This window comes from Mustelus asterias, chromosome 15, assembly GCF_964213995.1.
Source record: "Mustelus asterias chromosome 15, sMusAst1.hap1.1, whole genome shotgun sequence".
In the NCBI taxonomy this organism is placed as follows: Eukaryota; Metazoa; Chordata; class Chondrichthyes; order Carcharhiniformes; family Triakidae; genus Mustelus; species Mustelus asterias.
The window spans coordinates 73,830,848-73,857,474 of NC_135815.1; the positions used below are offsets into that span (position 1 = coordinate 73,830,848).

General features: G+C 40.3%; 2 protein-coding genes across 6 annotated transcripts in view; one reads left to right on the forward strand and one right to left on the reverse strand.

Moving 5' to 3' along the window:
• map3k4 (mitogen-activated protein kinase kinase kinase 4) overlaps positions 1-9,614 on the forward strand; it is a 189,350-nt gene extending 179,736 nt beyond the window's left edge. For all 3 annotated transcript variants that reach the window (XM_078230123.1, XM_078230124.1, XM_078230125.1), the window contains 2 exons: positions 8,436-8,615; positions 9,084-9,614. In XM_078230123.1, coding sequence (XP_078086249.1) covers positions 8,436-8,615; positions 9,084-9,104 — 201 coding nt within the window. In that variant the 3' untranslated portion in view covers positions 9,105-9,614. The remainder of the gene's footprint in view (positions 1-8,435; positions 8,616-9,083) is intronic.
• A 9,517-nt stretch (positions 9,615-19,131) lies between these two features.
• Positions 19,132-26,627, reverse strand: part of agpat4 (1-acylglycerol-3-phosphate O-acyltransferase 4 (lysophosphatidic acid acyltransferase, delta)) — a 105,864-nt gene continuing 98,368 nt past the window's right edge. For all 3 annotated transcript variants that reach the window (XM_078230126.1, XM_078230128.1, XM_078230127.1), the window contains one exon: positions 19,132-25,161. In XM_078230126.1, coding sequence (XP_078086252.1) covers positions 25,073-25,161 — 89 coding nt within the window. In that variant the 3' untranslated portion in view covers positions 19,132-25,072. The remainder of the gene's footprint in view (positions 25,162-26,627) is intronic.

Sequence of the window (26,627 nt, forward strand, 5' to 3'; positions counted from 1 at the left end):
CATTAGATTGCTGTGGGAATTGATGATCTGCACGTATAGAAAACTGGAGGTAAATGATTTGATGGCAAGGGAATGAATGCCCATTAAAAATAGGAATGACCTCCCTGCTTCTCTCAGTTGCTGATATGAAAGATAACCATTGGTCTCATGTTGTACTTTTCAAGGTAACTTTTGTCCTTTCAATACTGAAATATTGCACAAACAAGCTGCCCAATCAGACCATGCTTCAATTGACCATCAATAACCAAACAAAGCCTCTGTGATGGTTCACTTATATGCGTCAGAAGCTCAGTGCAGGAATTGAGTGTATATTCAAAGCTGGTATGTAAATACAGCACTATGGGTTCATTGTATTCTCAAAAGTCTTGTAGAATCATAGCAATTTGCAGCAAGGAAATTGGGCCCAATCTGACCTCACCAGCCAAGTAGTCATCTAACCTAATCCTGTTTTCCAGCTCTTGATCCATAGCCTTGTATGTTGCATAATCCAAAAGCATTTTAAATGTTGTGAAGGTTTCTACCTCTACCAGTCTTTATAGACAATGAGTTTCAGCTCTTGCCATTCTCTGAATGAAAAGATAAACTCTCTAATTTCCAACTAACCCTCCTACATTTTAGCCGAAAGATGTGCATCTTGGTTATGTGTCCCTCATCCAGGGGAATTAGAGCCTTCCCAACCCCTCATTTTTATGCACTTCAATTTTATCTGCCCTCAGCCTCTTCTGTTCTAAAGAAAACTACCCTAGCTTACCTAATCCTCCCTCGTAATTAAACTTCTCAAGTCCAGACAACATCCTCAAAAACCTCCTGCTAGTGCAATCTCGTAGGAGCAGGCCATTCAGCCTGTCGAGGCTGCTCAGTCACTCAATTAAATCACGATTGATTATCTTTCATGCCATTTTTCATATTATCATTTTATCCCTTGATGTCATTACTCTACAGAAATTTGTCGATTTCTGTCTTTAACCTGCTCAATGATTGAACTTCCACAGACCTCTGGAGTAAAGAATTCTTAAGATTCGCCACCCTCCTTGAGTGAAGAAATCCCTTCTTGTCTCCATCTTAAATGGTCTGCTGCTTATTTTGAAACTGTGTCCCCTGGTTCTAGACTAACCAGCCAGGGACATAATTACATCTAAATGTTTTGTACAGTTTCAGCATATAGCCTTCCAGCCATTATTCATTTAGTGTGTCAGCCATGCTTGTGTAACTTTCCTTTATTGAACTGAATCAGCCACACTCCTTTTATCACCTTTTACTATTTATATGCCCAGAAAATATTTCTGGATTTCCTGTTGTTAGATGCCAATCTCTTCTCATAGTCTCTCTTTGCTTCTCTCTTTTTTCCAATTTCTCTCTGCATCTTCTATATGGTATTATCTGCCTGACATCGTGTCAAAAGCACACTTTATTCTACTCCATCTTAATCTCTATCTCTTCCTCTCTTTCATCATCCAGGGAGCTCTGAATTTGTTTGCCCTAATTTCCCCTTGACTGTACCTGACTATCTCTTCTTTAAGGGAGCTCCTGGTTCAGCTACTGTTTTACCTGTTGATCAGTTTATCTGGCCCAGATCCATTCTTACCCCGTTGGGGTTTCCCCAGTTAATTGTCTTTATTCTAGATCGTTTCTTGTCCTTTTCCATAGCCAACCTAAACTTTATGGTACAGTGATCATTGTTTCCTATATGTTTCCCTACTGACACTTGATTCCCAAGAACCTGGTCCAACAATGTCTCCTTTCTTGTTGGATTGGAAACGCAGTGCTGTAGAAAATTATTCTGAACACACTCTAAGACTCTTACCCTTCTGTCCTTCACACTGGTACTAACTCAGCCTATATTTAGATAATTAAAGTCCCCCATTATAACTAATAATGTGTGCTGTTGTCTCTAATGTTCTTGCAAATTTGCTCCTTCACATCTTTTCCACTAGTCGGCGACCTATAGACTTTTATTGGGCTATGGCAAAATAGATTCTGTCCTTGTCTCCTTTGGGACCTTGTCTCTAAACCCAAGTTCAGAACCAATCCCTTTCTTGTTGGACTTGTTACGTACCAATTTTAAAAAGTTCACCTGAATCAATTTCAAGCATTCTGTGCCTTTCATACTAATTCTATTCTGGTTGAAAATTCCCACTATTGCCGCTATTATTTTTGCATTACATATTTGCTCCTCTATCTTCCCCTGACTGTTTGTTTGGCGAATGGGGTGGAGGCATGGTCTATAGTAGAGTTCAAAATATACATGTTGACAGGCAAATTTGTGCATCAACCATCACAAGTAACCCACAAGGAAGATGGGGCATGAAAAATTCAAGCAAAATCGTTCATGTACAGTATTACTATGTTATGGATCCTGCACAGTCTGCGACTGTATATTTGTCAAGGCGAAGGCATCTTGTTGAGAACTGGAAAGCATGCAGAGTTTGAATATGGGAAAGATGGAATCTGTCTCTCCCATTCTGCTGCTCTTAATTCCTCCAATCGCAGATTCCATCTCTCCCACACTTGCTGTTTCTCCCGAGATAGAATCTATGACTGGAGGAGCAGCAAGAGTGGAGAGAAGAAATCTGTGATTGGAGAAGTGGCATGGGGAAAACAGGAGAATTGAAAGCAAAACAAAATTGCCTATGTTGAAGTGAGAGAGAGAAATGGATGGAAACAGTTTCCTTCAGAACAGGACCTCATAATTTGGATAGTTAACACTTTGGAATTATTTATTTTTTACAATCCTTATAGAATTGTGTATTTTTTAGAGGGGCGGTGGGTTGTTCCTGGCAGTGGCCAGGGAAAATGCACTGAGGTGGGTATTTAAATTATTTTAATGAAAGTTCCCTCCCCACATCCAGTCTTCTCCTAATGAACACAACCTTCCTATATAAGAGAATTGGGATCTTGGTTCTGCCATCCGAGGATGAGGGGGGAACCAAGATGGCAGTGTATCCAATGCCGGTAAAGCAACTGCAGCTATGTTTGTATGGGGTGAGGGGTTCATAGGAAGGAGAGGGGAAAATGTGTGGGGGTGGGGGGGTTGGAAAGATGGCCTCTCAGTGCATGAGACAGTGCATCGAATACTGGTTAGAGAACCAGATACACTCATGGGATCCTATTCTCTCTTTGCTTGCACATTGTAAAATGGGACGATGCTTCTGGAAATGTACAATCCATGAAGCTCTCAGCCTTGCAGAGACCCCATTGTGACTCTAGCCACAGGTATTGCTGGCAGTTCTTGTATGTTGTCTAGGATTTCCAATGTGGCACAGTACATTGTCATTTTATTTAGTTAGTTTATATTGTTTGTCAACATTTACTGACATTCATGGGGGAGTAGAGTGTAGTAGTGGCCTTGCCAGCATTCTGCCTTGGACCAATGCCATCAAAAAATAACTTTTCTCATTTAATTTATTGTTGTCACTTGTATTAGTATACAGTGAGAAGTTTTGTTTCTTCTGCCCTATACAAAGCATACTGTACGTAGGGTGCAGAATGTAGTGTTACAGTCATAGCTAGGGTGTTGAGAAAGATCAACTTAGTGTGAGGTAGGTCCATTCAAAAGTCTGATGGCAGCAGGGAAGAAATTGTTCTTGAGTCAGTTGGTACGTTACCTGAGGCTTTTTGTATCATTTTCCCGATGGAAGAAGGTGGAAAAGAGTATGACCAGGGTGCGTGGGGTCCTTGATTATGCTGGCTGCTTTTCTGAGGCAGCGGGAAGTGTAGACATAGTCAGTGGGTGGGAGGCTGGTTTGCATAATAGACTGAGCTTCGTTCATGACCCTTTGTAGTTTCTTGCAGTCTTGGACAGAGCAGAAGCCATACCAAGCTGCGATACAGCCAGAAAGAGTGCTTTCTATAGTGCATCTTTAATAGTTTGTGGGAGTCGTTGTGGACAGGCCAAATTTTCCTTAGCCTTCTGAGAAAGTAGAGGCATTGGTGGACTTTCTTAACTATGGCATCGATATGGAGGGAAGGTTGGTGATCTGGACACCTAGAAACTTGAAGCTCTTGACCATTTTGACTTCATCCCCGTTGATGTGGGCAGAGGCATGCCCTCCACAACGCCTCCTGAAGTCGATGACGACCTTCGTTTTGCTGACATTGGGGAGGAGATTATTGTCGTTTCATCAGATTCTCTACCTTTTTACTGTACTCCTTCTCATCATTGAAATCCAACCCACTATGGTGGTGTCGTCAGCACACTTGAAAACTGAGTTGGAGGGGAATTTGGCGCCACAGTCATAGGTGTATAAGGAGTATAGTAAGGAACTGAGGGGACAGCCTTGTGGGGCACCGGTGTGTTGAGGATGTTCGTGGAGAAAGTGTTGTTGCCTATCCTTCCTGATTGCTTACTTTCTGGTCATTCACCCCATTGCTGTGGTGGGACCTTGCTGTGCATGTATTTGGCTGCCTTATTTGTCTATGTAACAATGACTGCATTTTTAATGCAAGTTGTTGGCTATTCTTAGAACATGAAAGGTGCTGTTTAATGCAAGTTTATCCTTTCCAAAGGGAGCTGCTTAAACAATACCTAATCTAGATTTCATGATTTCTGTAAATATCTGCATACCAGGATCCAGTAGAATGTGGTATTGCAGTATCTCTGTGACTGTATATAATTACTTATAAACCTTTGTTCAATTTTTCAATAAATCAGTTGTTTTGTTCAACTCCACTATCCTCGAGTACTTGTGGGTGTCATTGTGACATCTCTTTGCATCTTTTGATGCATTTATTTGATTTTTTCAGTGCACTTTTCACTTTTCAGTGGCAGACAAGGTGAAAGTTTGCAGTTGCTTCTCCACCAACCTCCCAATTACATGAACGCTTGGAGTATCATTCCAACATCTGTCCTGTTGACTCTGGATTTCTCTTTACAATGTCGTCTTCATTTTAGAAATTATGAACATATGAAACTAACTGACAGGGAAAGATCAGGTGGTCCCTCGAGACTACCAGACGGTGATATTTAAACTAAGCAACATGAGCATCCCTCAAACTGCCGCACCCCATATACCCCACTCACTCTCTTGGGCGGACAAAAGAAACAGATTTTTAAAAGACTTTTGCCAATTCAAGGGGAAAATTAAATTTTGAAATTTCTCAGACCTTAAAGAAATCAGAACATAAGAACATAAGAAATAGGAGCAGGGGTAGGCCATCTAGCCCCTCGAGCCTGTCCCGCCATTCAATAAGATCATGGCTGATCTGAAGTGGATCAGTACCACTTACCCGCCTGATCCCTATAACCCCTAATTCCCTTACCGATCAGGGATCCATCTATCTGTGATTTAAACATATTCAACGAGGTAGCCTCCACCACTTCAGTGGGCAGAGAATTCCAGAGATTCACCACCCTCCTGAGAGAAGAAGTTCCTCCTCAACTCTGTCCTAAACTGACCCCCCTTTATTTTGAGGCTGTGCCCGCTAGTTCTAGCTTCCTTTCTAAGTGGAAAGAATCTCTCCACCTCTACCCTATCCAGCCCCTTCATTATCTTATAGGTCTCCATAAGATCCCCCCTCAGCCTTCTAAATTCCAACGAATACAAACCCAATCTGCTCAGTCTGTCCTCATAATCAACACCCCTCATCTCTGGTATCAACCTGGTGAACCTTCTCTGCACTCCCTCCAAGGCCAATATATCCTTCCGCAAATAAAGGGACCAATACTGCACACAGTATTCCAGCTGCGGCCTCACCAATGCCCTGTACAGATGCAGCAAGACATCTCTGCTTTTATATTCTACCCCCCTTGCGATATAGGCCAACATCCCATTTGCCTTCTTGATCACCTGTTGCACCTGCAGACTGGGTTTTTGCGTCTCATGCACAAGGACCCCCAGGTCCCTTTGCACAGTAGCATGTTGCAATTTTTTTCCATTTAGATAATCCAATTTGCTATTATTTCCTCCAAAGTGAATAACCTCGCATTTGTCAACGTTATACTCCATCTGCCAGATCCTCGCCCACTCACTCAGCCTGTCAAATCTCTCTGCAGACCTTCTACGCCCTCCACACGATTCACTTTTCCACTTATCTTTGTGTTGTCTGCAAACTTTGTTACCCTACACTCAGTCCCCTCCTCCAGATCGTCTATATAAATGACAAATAGTTGAGGCCCCAGTACCGATCCCTGCGGCACGCCACTAGTTACCATCTGCCAACCAGAAAAGCACCCATTTATTCCGACTCTCTGCTTCCTGTCGGATAGCTAATCCCCAATCCACGCTAACACCCTACCCCCAACTCCGTGTGACCCAATCTTCTTCAGCAACCTTTTGTGAGGCACCTTATCAAACGCCTTTTGGAAATCCAAAAACACCGCATCCACTGGTTCCCCTCCGCCAACCGCACTAGTCACATCTTCGTAAAAATCCAACAAGTTCATCAAGCACGACTTTCCCCTCATGAATCCATGCTGCGTCTGCTTAATCGAACCATTCTTATCCAGATGGCCTGCTATTTCTTCTTTAATGATGGATTCCAGCATTTTCCCAACCACAGACGTTAAGCTAACCGGCCTGTAGTTACCCGCCTTTTGTCTCATTTCCGTTTATAAACAGCGGCGTAACATTAGCCGTTTTCCAATTCGCTGGCACTACCCCAGAATCCAACGAATTTTGATAAATAACCACTAACGCATCCGCTATTACCTCTGATATTTCTTTCAGTACCCTGGGATGTATTCCATCCAGGCCCGGGGACTTGTCCACCTTCAGTCCCCTTAGTCTACCAAGCACTGCCTCCCTGGTAACATTAATTGTATTGAGTACCTCTCCTCCTACCAACCCTCTATCGTTAATATTCGGTAAACTGTTTGTGTCTTCCACCGTGAAGACCGACACACAAAACTTATTTAAAGTTTCAGCCATTTCCTCATTTCCCACTATTAAATCTCCCCTCTCGTTCTCCAAGGGTCCAACATTCATTCTTGCCACTCTATTCCTTTTTATATATTTGTAAAAGCTTTTACTATCATTTTTTATATTTAGAGCTGGCCTAGCTTCATAACCTATCTTTCCTTACTTTATCGCTTTCTTGGTCGTTCTTTGTTGTTTCTTAAAGTTTTCCCAATCTTCCAATTTTCCACTATTTTTGGCCACTCTGTACGCATCGGTCTTTAATTTAATACTCTCCTTAATTTCCTTCGTTATCCACGGCTGGTTATCCCTTTTCTTGCAGTCCTTCTTTATCACCGGAATATATTGTTGCTGAGTACTGAAAAGGATCTCGTTAAAAATCCTCCACTGTTCCTCAGCTGTCCTACCTACCAGTCTGCTTTCCCAGTCCACCTTAGCCAATTCAGTCCTCATCCTATCGTACTTCCCTCTGTTCAAACAGAGGACACTGGTATGGGACCCTATTTTCTCCTCTTCCATTTGTACCAGAAATTCGACCATATTGTGATCACTTGACCCAAGAGGGTTCTTCACAAGAACATCCTTAATTCTACCTACCTCGTTACACATTACCAGATCTAAGATAACTTGTTTCCTCGTCAGTTCTGTAACATACTGTTCAAGGTAACTATCCCGACAGCATTCTAAGAACTCTTCCTCCATCCCACCCCTTCCAACTTGAGTTAGTTGGATAGCCAAACATGGACAGCCACCATCCTGCCTTCGGGCGAAATCGAGCTGGCAGCTTAGTCCCTCTAATGTAACCTAATTTTGTGCTTAAGTAACTTATTCGCACATGCCTTGATTCTCCTTGACCTGTCTAGTTCAAATAATTATCTATGCAGACACCATCTAGTCCCTTCATTATTTTAAATACCTCAATCAAATTTCCCCAAAGTTGACATTTTCCAAAGTAAAAGGATCTAACTATATAAATCGATTGCGATAATAGCTAAGGATACTTAAACTATCGATCAGCCTACAAACATTCTTCTCTGAACTTACTGAGGCATTTATATCAGCCATTATATTTAGGGACAACAACTGGGCACAGTGCTCTGGTTGAGGCCTAACTAAAATCCTGTAAGAGGATGTTATGATGCTTGTTCTTTTCATAGAATCCATAATTATAGAATCGCTACAGTGCAGGAGGCGGCCATTTGGCCCATTGAGTCTGCACCGACCACAATCCCAACCAGGCCCTATTCCCACATCCCCTACTCCCTTTAATATTGGATTGTCCTACATCTCCATACTATTGTTAGCTTTTGCTATAGCCTTGCAGCACTGCTTGTGAACACAAGACACTCATTCATCAGAGTTTTTAAAAAATACGTGTTATCGAAAGAAACTGATTTACCAGAAGAAAAATGCATTACACCACAAGAACACTGTCAGGTATTGGCATGCACCATGCAAGTGTGTACATCAAAACTAGGGATTTCAACATGTTGTGATCTCAGTTTCAATCTAAGTTTATTTTAACAAGTGAAATGATGCAAATCTTTCTTATTAATAAAGTTTTGTTTTTTCCAATTTTAGAGGCCCTGGCATGAGTATGAGCATAACTTCCAAATAATGTACAAGGTTGGAATGGGTCATAAGCCTCCCATCCCGGAGAGATTAAGCCCAGAAGGCAAAGATTTCCTCTCTCATTGTCTGGAAAGTGATCCAAAATACCGCTGGACATCGAGTCAACTCCTAGATCACCCATTTGTTAAGGTGACTTGTTAGAATTTAACACTTAGCAGAAGCTTGCTTATTTTTTCCAAACTCAGGACTTTTCTATTAAGTTGCCAATTTGGTAGATTGTCAACATAAATGCAAGCTATTGCATCATCTATTTGGTAGCACGGTCTTGCCGAGCAATGTGCAATGGTGCAAATTCATAGTTTACCTCTTTTGGAATATGCTGATATCACCTTTTAATACTCAACCTGTTAGTTGGACTTTGTTGACCGCCTTGTTATAAGGTTGTTCTCATTGGACTAAGTCTAAAGCTGATGCTAATAAGACCTTGTGTAGAGTAACAAGTGGATGTCAGACACGTACAAATGTATTATTTAATTGTCCTTCAGATCACATCTATGTGTAATGACAATCACCCAGTCCTTGATTATGTGCAACTATTTTGGACCAAGCTGCTATCATTCAAATCCTAACTCATCCTGAAGTGCATGTTTTTTCCAGGTTTGCTGTGACGAAGAATGAAGCTGCCTGAACAAGGGCTCTAGTGGTTTCCCGGACACGAGAAGCAATCACTACTGCAAGTGCCAAGAACACTGTACAACGGAGGACCGCACTGACAGCTGTACCACTGCTTCTGTGAAGCTGATAGGCTGAGACTGCACATGTTGGGCAATTGACTGCCCAGCAATTTAAAATAAGCTGCATGCTCAAATGGAAGTGCCATTACTACTGTACAGACTGGTGTGGTTTCTGTCCCTACCGCCCCTGCCCCACCCCATCACATCTGGGAACTGTAATACCGATCCGTAAATATCTCAATTTTCTATAGGTTCTTTACAGTTTTGTGTTGTCAAATATTCTGATTTGTAAAATGTTTTTATCTCTTGTTTGTTGTGCTACACACACCTATTATACTGTGGAAATAAGAATGCACTGACACCCTTGAACGTTTGCGTATTCAAGTTTGTTCTGGAAGGACTGTAGACTGATTGATGAAATACAATTGTTTTCCAATAAATTCTTTATTTTAGGAAAGCTGTGGTGTTGACGTGAGAATGGTCTATTGTGGAGTCTCTAAAACTGAAGGACACTATGATTAAAAAGCATGAGCACAGCCTCAACAGGGACATTTTCCAAAGATGTGCAGGTTAGGTTGATTTGCCATGGTAAATTGTCCCATGATGCATAGATTAGGGGAATTAACAGGGTAAATATATGTGGGGGTTGCAAAGTTAAGGCCTGGGTAAGATGTTCTGCCAGAGTTGGTGCAGACTCAATGGGCCGAATGGCCTTTTGGACTGTAGGGATTCTATGATTTTGTTGGTTCAACTTATGTGGAAGGAAAATGTCACTCCACTTAACATTAATAGTGAATTGTGTATATTTTTGAGACTTAAGGGATTTGAAGTTGAGAATTTGCATATGTAAACTGGCACCTTTATTCATTGGACATGGGTGTCGCTGGCTGGCCAGCATTTATTGCCCATCCCTCGGTGCCCTTGGAGGGTAGTTGAGTCAACTACATTGCTGCAGCTCTGGAGTCACATGTAGGTCAGATCGGTTAAGGACGGCAGATTTCCTTCCCTAAAGGACATTAGTGAACCAGATAGGTTTTTCTGACAATTGACAATGGTTTCACGGTCATCAGTAAATTCTTAAATCCAGATTTTTTTTTATTGAATTCAAATTCTACTATCTGCTGTGACAGGATTCGAACAAAAGTCCCCAGAACATTAGCTGAGTTTCTGGATTAATAGTCTAACGATAATACCATTAGGTCAACGCCTCCCTTGCCATATTTATTTATATTCATTAAGGATGGTGCACCTCATTGGAAACAAAATGCCATTTAACTTGTGCAAATACATCCCATTTTAATTAGGCTATTTGAACACTTAAGTTAAACATTTCAGAAACCATAATGATTCAGTCAGTTCGATCTGTTTCCAGTTACTGTGCTCCTTTTACAGGAAGAAGATTCCAATAGTGATCATTCTATCCTGGAAATAAAATTTTGGATGGCGAATTCAACTGGAATGAAGCTGAGTGCTGCTTAAAAGATTGGCTTGGATAATGAGACCTAAGGGTGAGATCGTCTGGTTCAGCAAGCCCTGGGCTGCACATCAAGAAATCGCAAACCTCCAATCCATGATTTCATTACACTACATCTTCCCACTAGTTAGTCCCTTGTGAATTAAAGCAGTCCTGTCTCATCCAGTATTGGCATTAGGATTTGGTGACTATGAAGATTTTGTATTTTGGGCATGGTGGCAAATTAATCTCAGTACTAACAATTTTTGAGGATGAGCTCCTTTGTAATCATTGACAGAGAACTGTCAGGAGATGGCCAAGAATTCCACCAGGGTTCAGATGCTCTCGGAAGTCAAGGATGGAGTGTCTGTTGTGGACTTGAGTCTGATTAGAAAGAGGAACCTGAAGATGGTGCCCATTCAGGGTTTTCAATAGCAGCTCTACTCCAACTTGGTCACAATCTACACGAACATCTACTCTCCCCAAGGCACTAAACCCAACAAGCAAGTATTACTATTGCTCTTTCAGGGCTGGAAAAGCCTGTCTTTTTGATACAAATGGATGACCTGCTAGCCACTTTAGGGAGAAAGCTAAGTTAAGAGTTAACTACTTTGGTGTTGCATATAGCATTTTGCAGTTCTCATCTCATTACAAACCTTGTTGTCAGATTACCAATGGCGATCAAAGTAGCTTTAATTCAGTAAGATTATGATCACCATTGATTTGTAATGGGGTATCAGAGCAATACTTATAAACAGCATAATGTAAAATTCTTTGAAAATTTTGATGTGATGCAAGGAATGACATCAGTCACAGCATTATTTCCTGGTACCTATGCACCAGAAAATGGACCCCACAATGTCCCAAGTCTCCAGGAAATTTGGGGCTGTGTTTGATTAGTTTTTTCAGCTGTAGTAGCAAATACAATACTCGAGCAAAATGCTTTTTGTTCCAAAACTCAATTTTGATAAATTTAGGTTGATGTGCCCTTCTAGAAGGTCAAGTGTGTCACTTCTAACCATTACTTTTAAATTGCATGTTTGTCCTGACTACCCTTAATTTTCTTTTCAGGAAATAACTTTTTTAAAAACACTGCCTTTCAGTGTGTAGTATATAGCCTGGTGGAGTGAGATTTATTTTTAAGAGTTGTATTTCATTGACCATTTTGTTCCACAGGTAGAAAGAAACCTGGCAGAAAGGAGATGAATAGTTTTGTGGATGCTTTTTTGCTGTCACGTTTATCATCCTTGCTTTGCCGTTAAATGAGAGTAAAATGGGCAAACACGGCGTCCACCTAGTGGTGTTCTTCACTGCAGTGACTATATGTCAGTGTTGCTACATTGCATGTTGATTGGTGTCTACATCCTTGTTGCAGAGTTTCCACTGTTCGTTTCGGATTGAAAGTATCCAGGTAAATTTTGACGGTCGCAAGCATACATATCCGTTAACATAATAATGATTATTTAGGATGACTGAGCTAAATCACGTTATTTGTTTTAACTCGCTTCATCTCAGATTTCAGCAGGTAGGTAGGCTCGAATCCATTTTAGCATGTGGAAATTGGCCGGGTTAGTATTCAAAGTTGGGTGATGGTGGGAGAATGCTGCAATGTTAATTTTTTGCTAGTATATAATACTAAGAAATTCGCCAAATTTTGAAACCAAACTTTCTGTTCAACCTATGATTTTTTTTAACCTAATTCAACATTTTGATTCATTTGGGTTCATGATTGTACAATTTTATCACCATCTGAATGAAGTGAGGCTAACTCGACCAGAATGTCATAGCCACAGCATACTTGATGCAACACTCAGCTTGCAACGTTTAAGCCAGGTTGATGATAAACATGTAATTTATTTCTCATCCAGCTTCTTCCACAAACAAACCTGTAATGTGACTGGAGGATCTTTAGCAGACACAAAGAGATTACAGTAAATTAAAATGAGGCTGTAATTAAAATACAACACAACTGCACACTACTGCTTATTTTTCCCTCTTCTATTTTTATTTCATTTTTAACTACACAAGTACCTGAACGTAAACTTTTTTTAAAAACCGGTTTCTTCAAGTGGATATTCAGGAGCTCCTGAAATACATTTGCAGAGTTATTGAAACTTATTCCAGTGCACTAGGGAGGGGGGAAATTTACATAGTTAAAGGAATTTTTTATAGTTTATTCAAATCCAAAATGATTAGTGGAAGTAACTTTGGGTGTGTGGAGCGGGGAAAGGTCAAGGGAAGAGACAAAGACAGTGCATAAAAGACATTTCAGTTCACTGGTGCTTGTACTTCAATAACTGTCGTAATATAGGCAAAGACAGCAGCATTCCTTCAATTTTTTTTTGTTCATGGGATGTGGGCATTGCTGGCTCAGCTGATATTTATTGCCATTGAGCAGTTGGTGGTGTGCTTCCTCAAACCATTGCAGTACCTGCATTATAGGAAGACCCACTATGCTTTTAGGAAGTGAGTTCCAGAATTTCAACCCAAAAGGAAAAAACAGCAATATAGTTCCAGGTGTGGTGGGGAACTTGCAGGTGGTGAAGCATCTGCTGCCTCTGTTCTTGGTGATAGAGGTAATTAGTTTAGAAAGTGCTGTCGAAGGAGCTGAGTGGAGAGGAGACAGTGGCATAGCGGTAATGTCACTGGACTAGTAATCCAGAGGGTAGGGTTCAAATCACAGTTGATACAAGTGTTTAACAAAGTTTGTATGTGATAAAAATACAATGTACATTATATATTACATTGAAAAATAGTGCATTGGATACATACACCACCTATCAGTTACAGTGCAACTGAATTAATTACTTTAGTTGTATGACATGATAGATTTAAATCATTTAGTTACACTCTTCCCTTGAGACCTTGCATGGGAAAATCTACATTAAAAAAATTACATGCAAAGGAAAGTGGACAGTTGAAAAAAAATCAATGAATTGGATTCCAGAAATATGAGTACAAAGTTTCAACTTTTATTTCAATCCATCATCTTTGAAATTAATTTCCAAAATAAGCTGGAGGACGCATTACACACTTCTTCACTTTTTGGTTGTAGAATGTGTCAATTACTTGAAAAAACCAGAACAAAAAATCTGTTAAGTACACTAATTGTTACTAAGAACATAGTTTGAGGTCTCAAGTTCTAAAATTTTGATGTATTGTAATCTTTGATCTAACCCCAAGGAGTTGGGAAAATTAAAGGCTGGGTAATTCTTAGGTGGGGGGAAGAATGAAAATTAGTAACTAGATCATTCAGCTTTCCAAGAATTAATGAATGGTACTGCAGTAAAATTAACATACAAATGCCCATCCTCTACCCCATCACAGAAATGAACCTGAGGGCAAATATGCATAGTTTCAGCATATTTGTCACAATGAACTCTTGCACTTGAGGGAGTAAATGCATCTACTTCCCTCAAACAAATCACCCAGTTACAAACCCTTGAACACCAGGCATTTCCTCAGAACATCTACTCCACCACTATTTTTCAACAGTTATTTGGCCCATTTAGCTCTGGCAGAACAAGAAATGACCTGAGAAATACCAAATGCTATAAAAGACAAAAGGAGCCAAATTCTGGTTTGTAGAAATGTTACAATCTAAATTGTGGCTAGTTACTTGTCTTAAAGCCAGTTTTCTCCTCACACCAGTGTTGATAGTTGCTAGCATGTGATCCACAAAATCAAATGACCCGATAGCTCACCAATCAACCAATATAAAAGCAAGGGTCAACAATGATGGAAAACAATGATCTCCATTTTGTTGCAAGCACTAGACGTTGATTAGCAGCCAGAAATGGCGTGGTTTGTACTGAATATTGCCCTTAGCTGGTTATACAGGACATATGGGGGAATAGTTACAAATGCAAAGGTTTAGGCAAGGAAAAGGAGGAGGGGTTAAAGTGATAAAAATCTGCGATACAATGAAAGGCAGGAGAAACAAAATGAGAAATTTAGAGTAAATGTAGATGGCTATAGCAGCAATCAAGTGTTCAAGGAAAAAATGGGGTCAGGTTAGTGCAAGGATCTAGCACAAAGGGTTAACATGGAAATGTAGTCTGTATCGCCTACAGTGATGATAAAACGTGACCCACAATTAAGGCACATCCTAGTTGGACATAACTGTGCATAAGCCAGCTCAAGAGCTTGAATCGGTTAGTGTAACTATGGGCAACATGATGGCATAGTGATTAACACTACTGCCTCAGCTCCAGGGACCTGGGTTCAATTCCAGCCTTGGCTAACTGTGTGGAGTTCACACAATCTCCCTCCGTGGGTTTCCTCCAGGTGCTCTGGTTTCCTCCCACAGTCCAAAGATGTGCAGTTAGGTTAATTGGCTATGCTAAATTATGTGAGGTTACAGGGATATGGCCTGGATGGGATTATTGATGTGGAGATGCCGGCGTTGGACTGGGGTAAACACAGTAAGAAGTTTAACAACACCAGGTTAAAGTCCAACAGGTTTATTTGGTAGCAAAAGCCACACAAGCTTTCGAGGCTCTGAGCCCCTTCTTCAGGTGAGTGGGAATTCTGTTCACAAACAGAACTTATAAGACACAGACTCAATTTACATGAATAATGGTTGGAATGCGAATACTTACAACTAATCCAGTCTTTAAGAAACAAAACAATGGGAGTGGAGAGAGCATCAAGACAGGCTAAAAAGATGTGTATTGTCTCCAGACAAGACAGCCAGTGAAACTCTGCAGGTCCACGCAACTGTGGGAGTTACAAATAGTGTGACATAAATTCTGATTCTAGGATCGCATGATAAAGACTCAGGAGGAAAAAAGCAGAAATATTTATGTGAAATAGTGTGACATAAACCCAATATCCCGGTTGAGGCCGTCCTTGTGTGTGCGGAACCTGGCTATCAGTTTCTGCTCCGCGACTCTGCGCTGTCGTGTGTCGCGAAGGCCGCCTTGGAGAACGCTTACCCGAATATCAGAGGCCGAATGCCCGTGACCGCTGAAGTGCTCCCCAACAGGAAGAGAACAGTCTTGCCTGGTGATTGTCGAGCGGTGTTCATTCATCCGTTGTCGCAGCGTCTGCATGGTCTCCCCAATGTACGCTGCAAGAAAGGATGTCCCGAGGCATGGTACATTGGGGAGACCATGCAGACGCTGCGACAACGGATGAATGAACACCGCTCGACAATCACCAGGCAAGACTGTTCTCTTCCTGTTGGGGAGCACTTCAGCGGTCACGGGCATTCGGCCTCTGATATTCGGGTAAGCGTTCTCCAAGGCGGCCTTCGCGACACACGACAGCGCAGAGTCGCGGAGCAGAAACTGATAGCCAGGTTCCGCACACACAAGGACGGCCTCAACCGGGATATTGGGTTTATGTCACACTATTTCACATAAATATTTCTGCTTTTTTCCTCCTGAGTCTTTATCATGCGATCCTAGAATCAGAATTTATGTCACACTATTTGTAACTCCCACAGTTGCGTGGACCTGCAGAGTTTCACTGGCTGTCTTGTCTGGAGACAATACACATCTTTTTAGCCTGTCTTGATGCTCTCTCCACTCCCATTGTTTTGTTTCTTAAAGACTGGATTAGTTGTAAGTATTCGCATTCCAACCATTATTCATGTAAATTGAGTCTGTGTCTTATAAGTTCTGTTTGTGAACAGAATTCCCACTCACCTGAAGAAGGGGCTCAGAGCCTCGAAAGCTTGTGTGGCTTTTGCTACCAAATAAACCTGTTGGACTTTAACCTGGTGTTGTTAAACTTCTTACTGGGATTATTGTCAGTGCTGGCTTAATGGGCCAAAGGGACTCTTTCTGCACTGTAGGGATTTTTTGATTCTATGTACATAGTTTTTGTAGTTAATAGATACAGTTAAAACGATTTGAAATTAAGGAGACTTCATTTAGACCTAGCATTCAGTATCTGACACCCTACAACATGGTGGTGGTGAAAGGAAAATCCTCAAAACATTCAAAAATGCAGAGGAAAAACATCCTGCAAGACAGGAGAAAAATTTGAAACATTCTGATGCATAGAAAACTTAGAAGCAGACATGGAGCAAAAAATCACTGGGGAAAATTTCCAAAGGAAGGCTTGGAAGCTGAAGACATATTTAAAATTCCTCACTGCAGTAGATGGAACTCCATAGGATTGCTTGGTTCAATTCCCAGAATGCGGAGCCAGGAGATCTAGAAGGGGTGAGTTAAAGTTTTCAAATGCCAAGATAAAGCAAGTCCTTAGAAGTTTTTAAGCATTTCAGAGGTCAGAAATGGTCTTTTCATCAGTGCCTGAATACAAGCTTGCTCCAAATACTTTTTCTTCAAATGAATGGCGGTGTGATCTTGAATTTCAGCGATTCCTTAAAGCTGACCCTACACCTGCCATCCATACCAAACGTGCCTTTAATAAATTTGAATCGGGTACATTTCATTTTCTAGGGATGGTTTGGTCAGAAGTTTATGAATTCCTCTTTTCCATACCATTTACCTATGTTAAAGGTTCAATCTTCTCAGACTGCTGTATTTTGACTTGTCAATATTTTTTATTGTAACATTCAGTGCAGACATGAAAGTATTACATTTTTTTTAGTTTCTTCTAAAATGGAGCCTAAAGGATCCAACTGAGGTGACAGCTGAGATCTGACTTTTGCAACTTAATAGCCTTGGAAACTTTCTGGAAAGTTCCAAATTAGATTATAGTGGGCAGGGTCTAAACTGCATTCTTCTCCAACCGGTTTTGAACAGCTCAGAATTCACCTGTAAGAAATTGGGCCTGCATTTGTATCAGCAATCAGGGGCCTGGCTACATAACTTGCTGAACATTCTAAACTTTGAAGGAACCCTGCTTCAATCTGGGTTTAATCCAAGATTTATGTGAACTTTAATTCCATATTGGAAAAAGCTGCTTCCTTCACTAGCCCTAACAACACATGAACTCTGCTGTTTTTCATTGCATCCTTCTAGAGCATGTATCAGGTGATTGACATAGGCTTAGCACTAGGTGGTTGGGTGTGAATAAATAACTTAAATCCATGAAGTATGGTGCTGGAAACACCAACTGTATCAAAATTAAATCATTGATTATATCTCCTGTTTGTTTTACTAGTATAGGGTTTTTACTCTGTTGCTTTTAGAAGCCCCACCCTATCCCCATGCATTTACCATGGCTAATCCACCTAACCTGCACATCTTTGGACTGTGGGAGGAAACCCACACAGACACAGGAAGAAAGTGCAAACTCCACACAGTCAGTGACCCAAGGCTGGACTCGAACCCAGGTCCCTGGTGCTGTGAGGCAGCAGTGACAACCACTATTCATTCTATATAGATCACTTAACTACCAAAATATAAAATGGTAAAACTATTCTATATGATTCTAGACACTCAGCTCAGGAACATTGAGGATGGGAATGCATCTAGAAAAGGGATAAGAGCAGAGTTGAAGGTAGTGAGACACCATTGCCTACTCTTTCCCCAAAATATTGCTCATCGCCTTCCCTCGCTCCATACCCAAACACTGAAAATTTCATGTACAATGGTCATTTCCAGCAGTGATAATTCACCTCATTAGCTTTTTGAGTAACACCTTATACAAACTCTAACTCAAACCTCCACCACCCTGTCCTACTGAATAAAGTCCTCACCAACCCCATTGGCTCACCATCCTGCCCTCAGCAATAACTTCCAAAATGTTTATCCTATTCTACAAGTTCCCTTGATCTACCATGTCTTCTCCAAACCTACATTCTTCCTCAAACTGCTTTAAATGACAGAACAGCCATCTGACCCCAAATTAACTTACAAAATTCAACTTTTGTGATTTCCTTCCTACGTGGATAAGAGTAATTATGAAATGCCATGGGACATTAGATATATGTAATTGGGCAGCAGCTAGTATTTTGTACTGTCTTGTAGGATATAGGGATCCTCAGAAGGCAAATGGCACTCCTGGGTACTGCAAGTTAATTCCAAGGCACCCCCAGATGGCCAACCAAGTACATGAAAAATCAGTTCTGACCAAAACTGTTCCCCTCACCACAGATGGTGCCTGCCTTCAGTATTTCCAGAATGTTCCATTTTTGTTTGATGAATGAAATTATCTAAACTGGAGCAGGAATCATTCTAGATGTTGATAGAATGTGTAAAGTATTCTCAAATGCAAATAGTCACATGTAGGAGGAGTGGCAATTACATAAATTTGCTGCAGTACTGAACTGAAAGAGGTGCCATTTTTTGGATAAGACAATTAAATCAAAGCCCAGCTGCTGATACAAGAAAATTCTATTGCGCTATTTATACAAGAAAGCTCTTCCCCTGTCCTGATCAATAATCTTCCAATCAACATCACAAAAAACAAATTATCTGGTCATTAACACATTGCTATTTGAGTTTACGGAGCACAAATCTGCCTGCTATAACAGTGACCACAAAGTATTTTATTGGCTGGAAACAGTGTGAACAGCATTAAACAAATATCTTCAAAATTGAGCAATTCATAAAGATTTCATATGCCAATTATATGCATAAACTGCAACATTAGCTTTTAGTAAAGGTGTTTAATTTTCAAATTTTTATTCCATCCAAAAAAAAATCAAATTCCAAATCATGGTTCCCACAAGAGACGATGTGGAGATGCTGGCGTTGGACTGGGGTAAACACAGTAAGAAGTCTCATAACACCAGGTTAAAGTCCAACAGGTTTATTTGGTAGCACAAGCCACTAGCTTTTGGAGTTTGCCCCTTCATCAGGTGAGCCACTCACTTCTTTCAACTTCATTGGCTACATTGACTCATCCCTAGCATGGGAGATCAACGTTGAAGCCAGAGCTAGGAGCAACATCAGGATGGTTAAGGTTTGATTGACAATTAAATTGTCCTCAAGCACTCATTAAAGAGGCTGCAAGTCATTTTGATGATTGTTGCACTTAACTCTAACAAGAACCAGCTGAACAAGAGCACCCAAGTCTTGCAGAGAATTGAGCACAACTTAAATCTATGCCCAGCTTTCACTGTTCACTTGCTGCTGGATTTCAGCTGCGCTTGAAGTGCACCTTAGAGAAACCAAAGGAGACTTTCAAAAACACAGTACTGTGGATGCTGAAGATCTGAATAAAGAGTATTCAAAAAAAAACTCAGCAGGTCTGGCAGCATCTGGGAAGTGAGGAAATGTTCTGAGTGCAATATGACTTCAGATCAGTTCTTAATCTCCTTATTGGAGAACTTATAGGAGTGATTAATGCATATTGCTAAGGTTTTCAGTTGGTCTGAAGGAGGACATGGGACCAGGTTGAGTAGCTCCTGCACAAGAGAGGAATAGGACAGGGAGCTGGATACCTTCCTCCTGTGGGTATAGTACATCTTTCTCTCTGGACCTCTTCCACCAGGGCTTCCACTGCCACACTGTGGATCTTATGCACCCTCTCCATTAGTCCTTCAGCCATCCTGAAATGTTCCATTGTGCATCACACAATACACTCCATACCTTCAGTTGGATGCAAGTGAGTGGAGGCATCCTGCACAAAAAATGCTTCTGAACAAATCTGTTTTAATGCCTCCAGGCAAGTTTAAATCATGGAGTTAATTGATTAGCACAGCACTGTTTTCCACAATTCACTAAAACCATCAACTATGAGATGATTACATTAATTCAAATTGGAGATTATTCAGTTATCATAGTTCCTGAAACCTATCAATTCACAATTATTAAATGAATTGAACTTCAGATCTAAACTTTCCCATTGAACATAAACACATTAGGAGAAAGGTTTGCCACAAGCTAAATGTTGTTGTATTACCATTTCAGTACACTGGATGGCACAGGTGCACATTGATTTCTGATGATTAAGAATCCATAGTAAACCTTGTAGCTGAATGCAAGTGCACTTGCTGCTGACATTTGTTCAAAATTTGAGGCACAAATAACCCCCAGAAAGCTGCAGATGAATACATACTTTCAATATATTGATTTCAGTAATAAAAGCACATTCTGAGTTCAACATCTTTTCAAAAACTGATCACTGCAGCTTAGTTACAGGAATATTATAAATGGATGATACATTTGTGAAGTATGCAGGCAGTTTCAGAAACCGACAGAATTGACATCTTTGCATCACCTTTAATGTCACTGCAAAGATCAAAGACAATTAGAAACTAAGCTAACAATTCACTACCTGGGCTTTTTTGTTTCTGCTGAATGGGTCAGCAAAAACAAACCTCTGGCTAGTCTTGAGCAGGATTTCACTTAGAATACAATTCCAGATATTTTACAAAAACAAGCAAAGCACCAACACAAACTTAATGAGGAATATTGTGCTCTTGTTTAATTTTAACCTCACTGTTGATAATAGGATTTTAATAATCACCTTGTATCTCAATGATGAGCATTGTTTTCATTCAATCAGGATATACAGCAGCTATAGAATAGTGAAATTTCCATGATTTTTTTTATTTGTGACTGGTTTTTCTTTTGAAGGTTTATTTGGCCAAGTACAATGCACACATCATAAAAATCAGCACTAGCTTTTCCACTGTCCTCCTGGAGACTCCTGCACAACTGAGAATAGTTGCTTTGGTAGTCTGTTGTCAGACATGTTCCACCCAGCGGAGTTGATTTTTAGCAATTAGCACTCGGATGCTGGGCATTTGGGAGGGGATGCCATTGTTGGATTGCCTTTCTTGCCACCAGATTTAGAGGATCTTGCAAAGGCACTGCTGGCGGTACTTCTAAAGTGCTTTGGCTTATCTGTTGTAGGTTATCCAAGTCTCCTGACACAGCCTTGTTTGACCCAGTCTTCATCGAAATAGTGTGTGTGATGGTTCTGTTGATGAGGATAATTGCTTGCTTGTAATTGTGGAGTAGATAGAGAATGGTGACAAATGTCTGATGACAGCCAAATTTGAGGCTACGTCAAAAGCTTGAGGTCGAAAAAGGGTATGTCCAGTGATTGGTGCAGTTTGTTGCATTTTTCTTGACTTCATCATGCAGTGAAGATCATGTCTGTATTGCCTCTCTCGTGGGCAAAAACTACAGTGCGACGCTGGAAGGAACCCTTTGACCACAGGAAGGAAGCGATTGAGAAGAATCCTTGTTATGATCTTCCCTGTGGAAAACAGCAGGGAGAAATATGCAAAAACCTAACCACCAACAGGAAATTACTGATATTCTCTGCAATTAGCAAGATTACAAACTATTGCTATTAAATGGCATATGGCACCATTTAAAGCAAAACACTAACATCTAATGGTTTTTCAAGATGATAGTTCTCAGCTGATTTATGCTGACAAATATTTGAAAGCCAACTGCACACTGAATCCACATTTTAAAAGATTCCAGTTGTGACCAGTCATAATTCCAAATTCCCTCAATCATTCACATTTTACATGATTTAACTTCAAAAACCACAATTGCAGAGAAACATTAATCCCTGATAAATGTTAACTAATGTCATCTAAGCTGCACTCTAACTGTATGGAATTTTGCAACTATCAGTATATCTGCAAAGTGATTTCAACATGTCTGATGACCAGAAAATACATGGAAAAATGAGAATATTCAAATTGTACTTCTCCAAATGTGTTCTGAAGGGCACAAAGTATTACAGAAATGTTGCGAGAAGGATAACGTTTACAAAATATTTGTCAGATAAAACTAATTTTACACACTGATTAATGTGACTACTTAAAATATATCCAGTTTGGTCAACTTAATACTCACTTTTCTGAGGTATTGCTTCATTTGGTCAAAGACTAACTCATTTTTCCAGTGGGGAAGAAAACAGAACTTAGCCCAAACAAAAGGTTTGAGAACCTAATGGGTTACAAATACCATACATACATAGAGGTCAATCTCATTTAATTGGCCATAATTTATGATTTAATAGTTTGTAACGTTTTAAAGATATAATATATACACCTCATAAAAGTTGACTATAATTTTTCAGGGATGATAGCCCAAAACTTTCAGAACCAGAATATAATTCAGGAAATGTTTAGAAGGTTAAAAACATTAACGAAATGTGCAAGAACCCTCATTAGCAACATTGTATTAATGGGTTATAGAATCAGGGAATGAACTTAGTTCCAATATTGTCAAAAAATCATTTCTAAAATGTGGAATATCAAATGCATTCATCAGTGCCAAGGACGATTAGGACATTGTGCGCTGATTATGCTGAAGCTGCCATTTTTTGACTTTACTGTGTTCATTTTGTTGGATCGTACTTCAATTATTTAAAAGATCAGACAAAGAAAATAACTGCCACCAACATTAGAAAGTCAGCCTGCAACTTCATACTTTTTCGATTTCACTCCGGTCTGTCTGTTAGATTTGGCCTAAAAAGGCAGGAACAGTCAATCCCTCAAAAACATGAATGTAAATGTCAACTCTGGAGACTACCAGTTGCATCATTGCAGTGAAAAACATCTTAAAATGATGAGGGTGTCACAATTAAAGTCTACCATCTTGCACAGCAGTTCTTTTCATTGATTCCCAGCAGGTAAAATGCAATAATATGCACACCGAATAAAGACAAAATAAAAGCAAAAATCATGCCAGCTAGGGGACAATTTAAGCACATTATATTGTACACTTTGCAATCATTAAATCTTAAATGTTATGCTTAAAGCAGCAAAGATTAATTTTTGCCAATTTGACTGACATAGTAGTTGCATCCATTGAAAAATGAACACCAATAAACTGATCCCGAGCAGTCTAGGAGGGTGACGAATAGAAACTGGATCTCAAATCTACCGCAGATTGTTTGCACACACCTAGTTTAGCCTATGGCAATATTTGTTGGACAGGGGAGGAATTTAAACAAATAAACTAACATCATTGACACCTACAAATGCAGCTGAAATTAGAATGCTCATTTCTCAGTTCATATACCTACATGCCAAGGATGAATGAATCACTGATAAGGGATGTATTCCCATTCTGCTGCCAACCAATCTCTGAAAATCTGAAAAAGTTAGTGGAGACATCTGAAGCTATATTTCCTGGACAATGGAAGGGCAGACTGCCAAGGCGCGAGATGAGAGAAAAATAAGGAAATCCAGTTTCTTTTTCACCAGAAGAGTAGCAAAGAATTAGACAATGTTGTCATTATTGTTCAATTAATGTGGATATTATTCTGTCAACACCTCAGAAATAAAGTTCCACAAAACTCAAAGATGAAGAAAATTACATGTATTATTTTGTAGTAACATTTCCAAGAAATCACAACAATTTCATTCAACTCTCCCAATCCATTCTGTGTTATATTTCAAGTACATTCTCAGGATCTGATGGACACTATGACAATATCTTGGTAAGTTGACAAGAAGTCCTGAGATGAGTTATTGTACAGGTCACAATAACTTTATACTGTTAAGTTACAGGGCATCACTGATTCTCAACACTACAAAAACAGATGAGAGATATTTAGGAGCAGTCCACAGATCCTTTCACAGAAATTTGTTTTACACCACGTGAGGAGACCAAAGCACAAATGAAAATAACACTTTTCCCCACTTGATAAGTAATTATGTTCTCTCAAAATTCATTAATTAAACAATTCATCTATTAAAAATCATCTGCAAATTGCATACTGTGGGTAAATGAGATCCTTTACAATGGATTCACCAGTTATTTTACAGTTCCTCATGCCCATATATATTTTATATGGGACTCCTTTTGAGTCACACCATTCTCTGCTAAGATGGCCAGAAAATAACCCACTCCCGATCTAATAGCATCAAAATGACACACTGGGAGATGCTGCAGAGCAGCTTGGGGTGCAAGGCCTGACGGTCTTCCCAGCCCATGGGGAAGTGTCACACCTCCATTCGTTTTCAGGGCAGAGTACAAGATGACCCCTGGGGTCTTGGAGAACTCAGATACAAATTTGTTAACTTTGACCCTGTGCTACAGCATCAATCTACAACACCAGATCCACCTACTTTGCAGATCAATGCACCACACCCTATATCAGGGATGGGACCACATACCAAATGTTTCAACACTTAAGTGACGAAAAATACAATCTTGATTCATGTAGCGCTTCAGAATGACTCAGATTCAGTAAAGTACAAATGTATTTGAATAAGTTAGAAGCACAATTTTATCTTATTAGAAAAAGGCTGAATTCTTCTGTTACACCAGGTTTTCTTTTAAAAAAGTAATTTCCATTTAGATTGAAATGTCATATAATATTAAAAGCCGCAATATGTCAGATCTGTAAGTGACCCTATTGGCATGGCATTGACAATATCCAATTTCACCATTTCTTATTACTGTGTGAATGGCTTCACACACCACATATATCACAAAAGGACACCAATTCACTTTATCCTTTTGCGCAGATTAAGATGCCACTCTACACAGTGATCTGTACACTAAGAAAACAGCTATTTAGATTCATCATCCCATTGACCCCAGAATTTGCCACAACTCCTCTTCAAAACTGCACATTTGCTCCCATTAAGGTAATAGCAGTCGCCATGGAAATTATTTTTTTTGGTTGATGCCATTGTCGCCATAGCTGGAGCCTTTTTCTATTTCTGTCACTCCGATCATCCATCGCATACCAATGGAGGCTGAAAAACAAAGATAGCATTTTCAATAAATTATATAGACATATCTCTGTGCTAACTGTAAGAAAACAAATTATAGTTTGTTTGCAAGTTTACAAGTCATTTAAACAGAACCTTTCTATATTAAGAGCTTAAATGAGATTTAGTACATCCTTGGTCAATCATTCACAGAATTGTTATAGCGCAAGAGACTATTCAGCCCATTGTATCTGCACCAGCTTGCCAAACAAGCAATTCACCTAGTGCCATTCCCCCACCTAAGCCCTGCACCACCACCTTTTTCAGATAACAATCCAATTCCCTCTTGAATGCCTCAATTGAACCTACCTTAAGTGGACTCAGGCAGTGCATTCCAAATTTTAACCACTTACTGCATGAAAAATGTTTCCTTCATGTTACCTTTGCCTCTTTTGCCATTACTTTAAATCTGTGCCCTCTTGTTCTCAATCCTATCAGGAGTGGGAACAGTTTCTCCCGAAACACTCGTGCTTTTCACATTAAATTTCAAATAGCAGTGAGTATTCACAAAGAGGCAGCAGACAAGAAGAATGGATAGCTAAATAGCTGCAAGACCGAAAAGGGCAGCTTTTCATAGTACCAGAAGGTGGAAAGCAGAACATAGAACATTACAGCGCAGTACAGGCCCTTCGGCCCTCGATGTTGCGCCGACCAGTGAAACCAATCTAAAGCCCATCTAACCTACACTATTCCAATATCATCCATATGTTTATCCAATGACCATTTAAATGCCCTTAATGTTGGCGAGTCCACTACTGTTGCCGGCAGGGCATTCCACGCCCTTACTACTCTGAGTAAAGAACCTACCTCTGACATCTGTCCTATATCTATCACCCCTCAATTTAAAGCTATGTCCCCTCGTGCTAGCCGTCACCATCCGAAGAAAAAGGCTCACACTGTCCACCTTATCTAATCCTCTGATCATCTTGTATGCCTCTATTAAGTCACCTCTTAACCTTCTTCCCTCTAACGAAAACAGCCTCCAGTCCCTCAGCCTTTCCTCACAAGACCTTCCCACCATACCAGGCAACATCCTGGTAAATCCTCTGCACCCTTTCCAATGCTTCCACATCCTTCCTATAATGCGGCGACCAGAACTGTACGCAATACTCCAAGTGCGGCCACACCAGAGTTTTGTACAGCTGCAACATAACCTCATGGCTCCGAAACTCAATCCTTCTACCAGTAAAAGCTAACACACCGTACGCCTTAACAACCCTATCAACCTGGGTGCCAACTTTCAGGGATCTATGCACATGGACACCGAGATCTCTCTGCTCATCCACACTACCAAGTATCTTACCATTAGCCCAGTACTCTGTATTCCTGTTACTCCTTCTAAAGTGAATCACCTCACACTTTTCCGCATTAAACTCTATTTGCCACCTCTCAGCCCAGCTCTGCAGCTTATCTATGTCCCTCTAACCTGCAACATCCTTCCGCACTGTCCA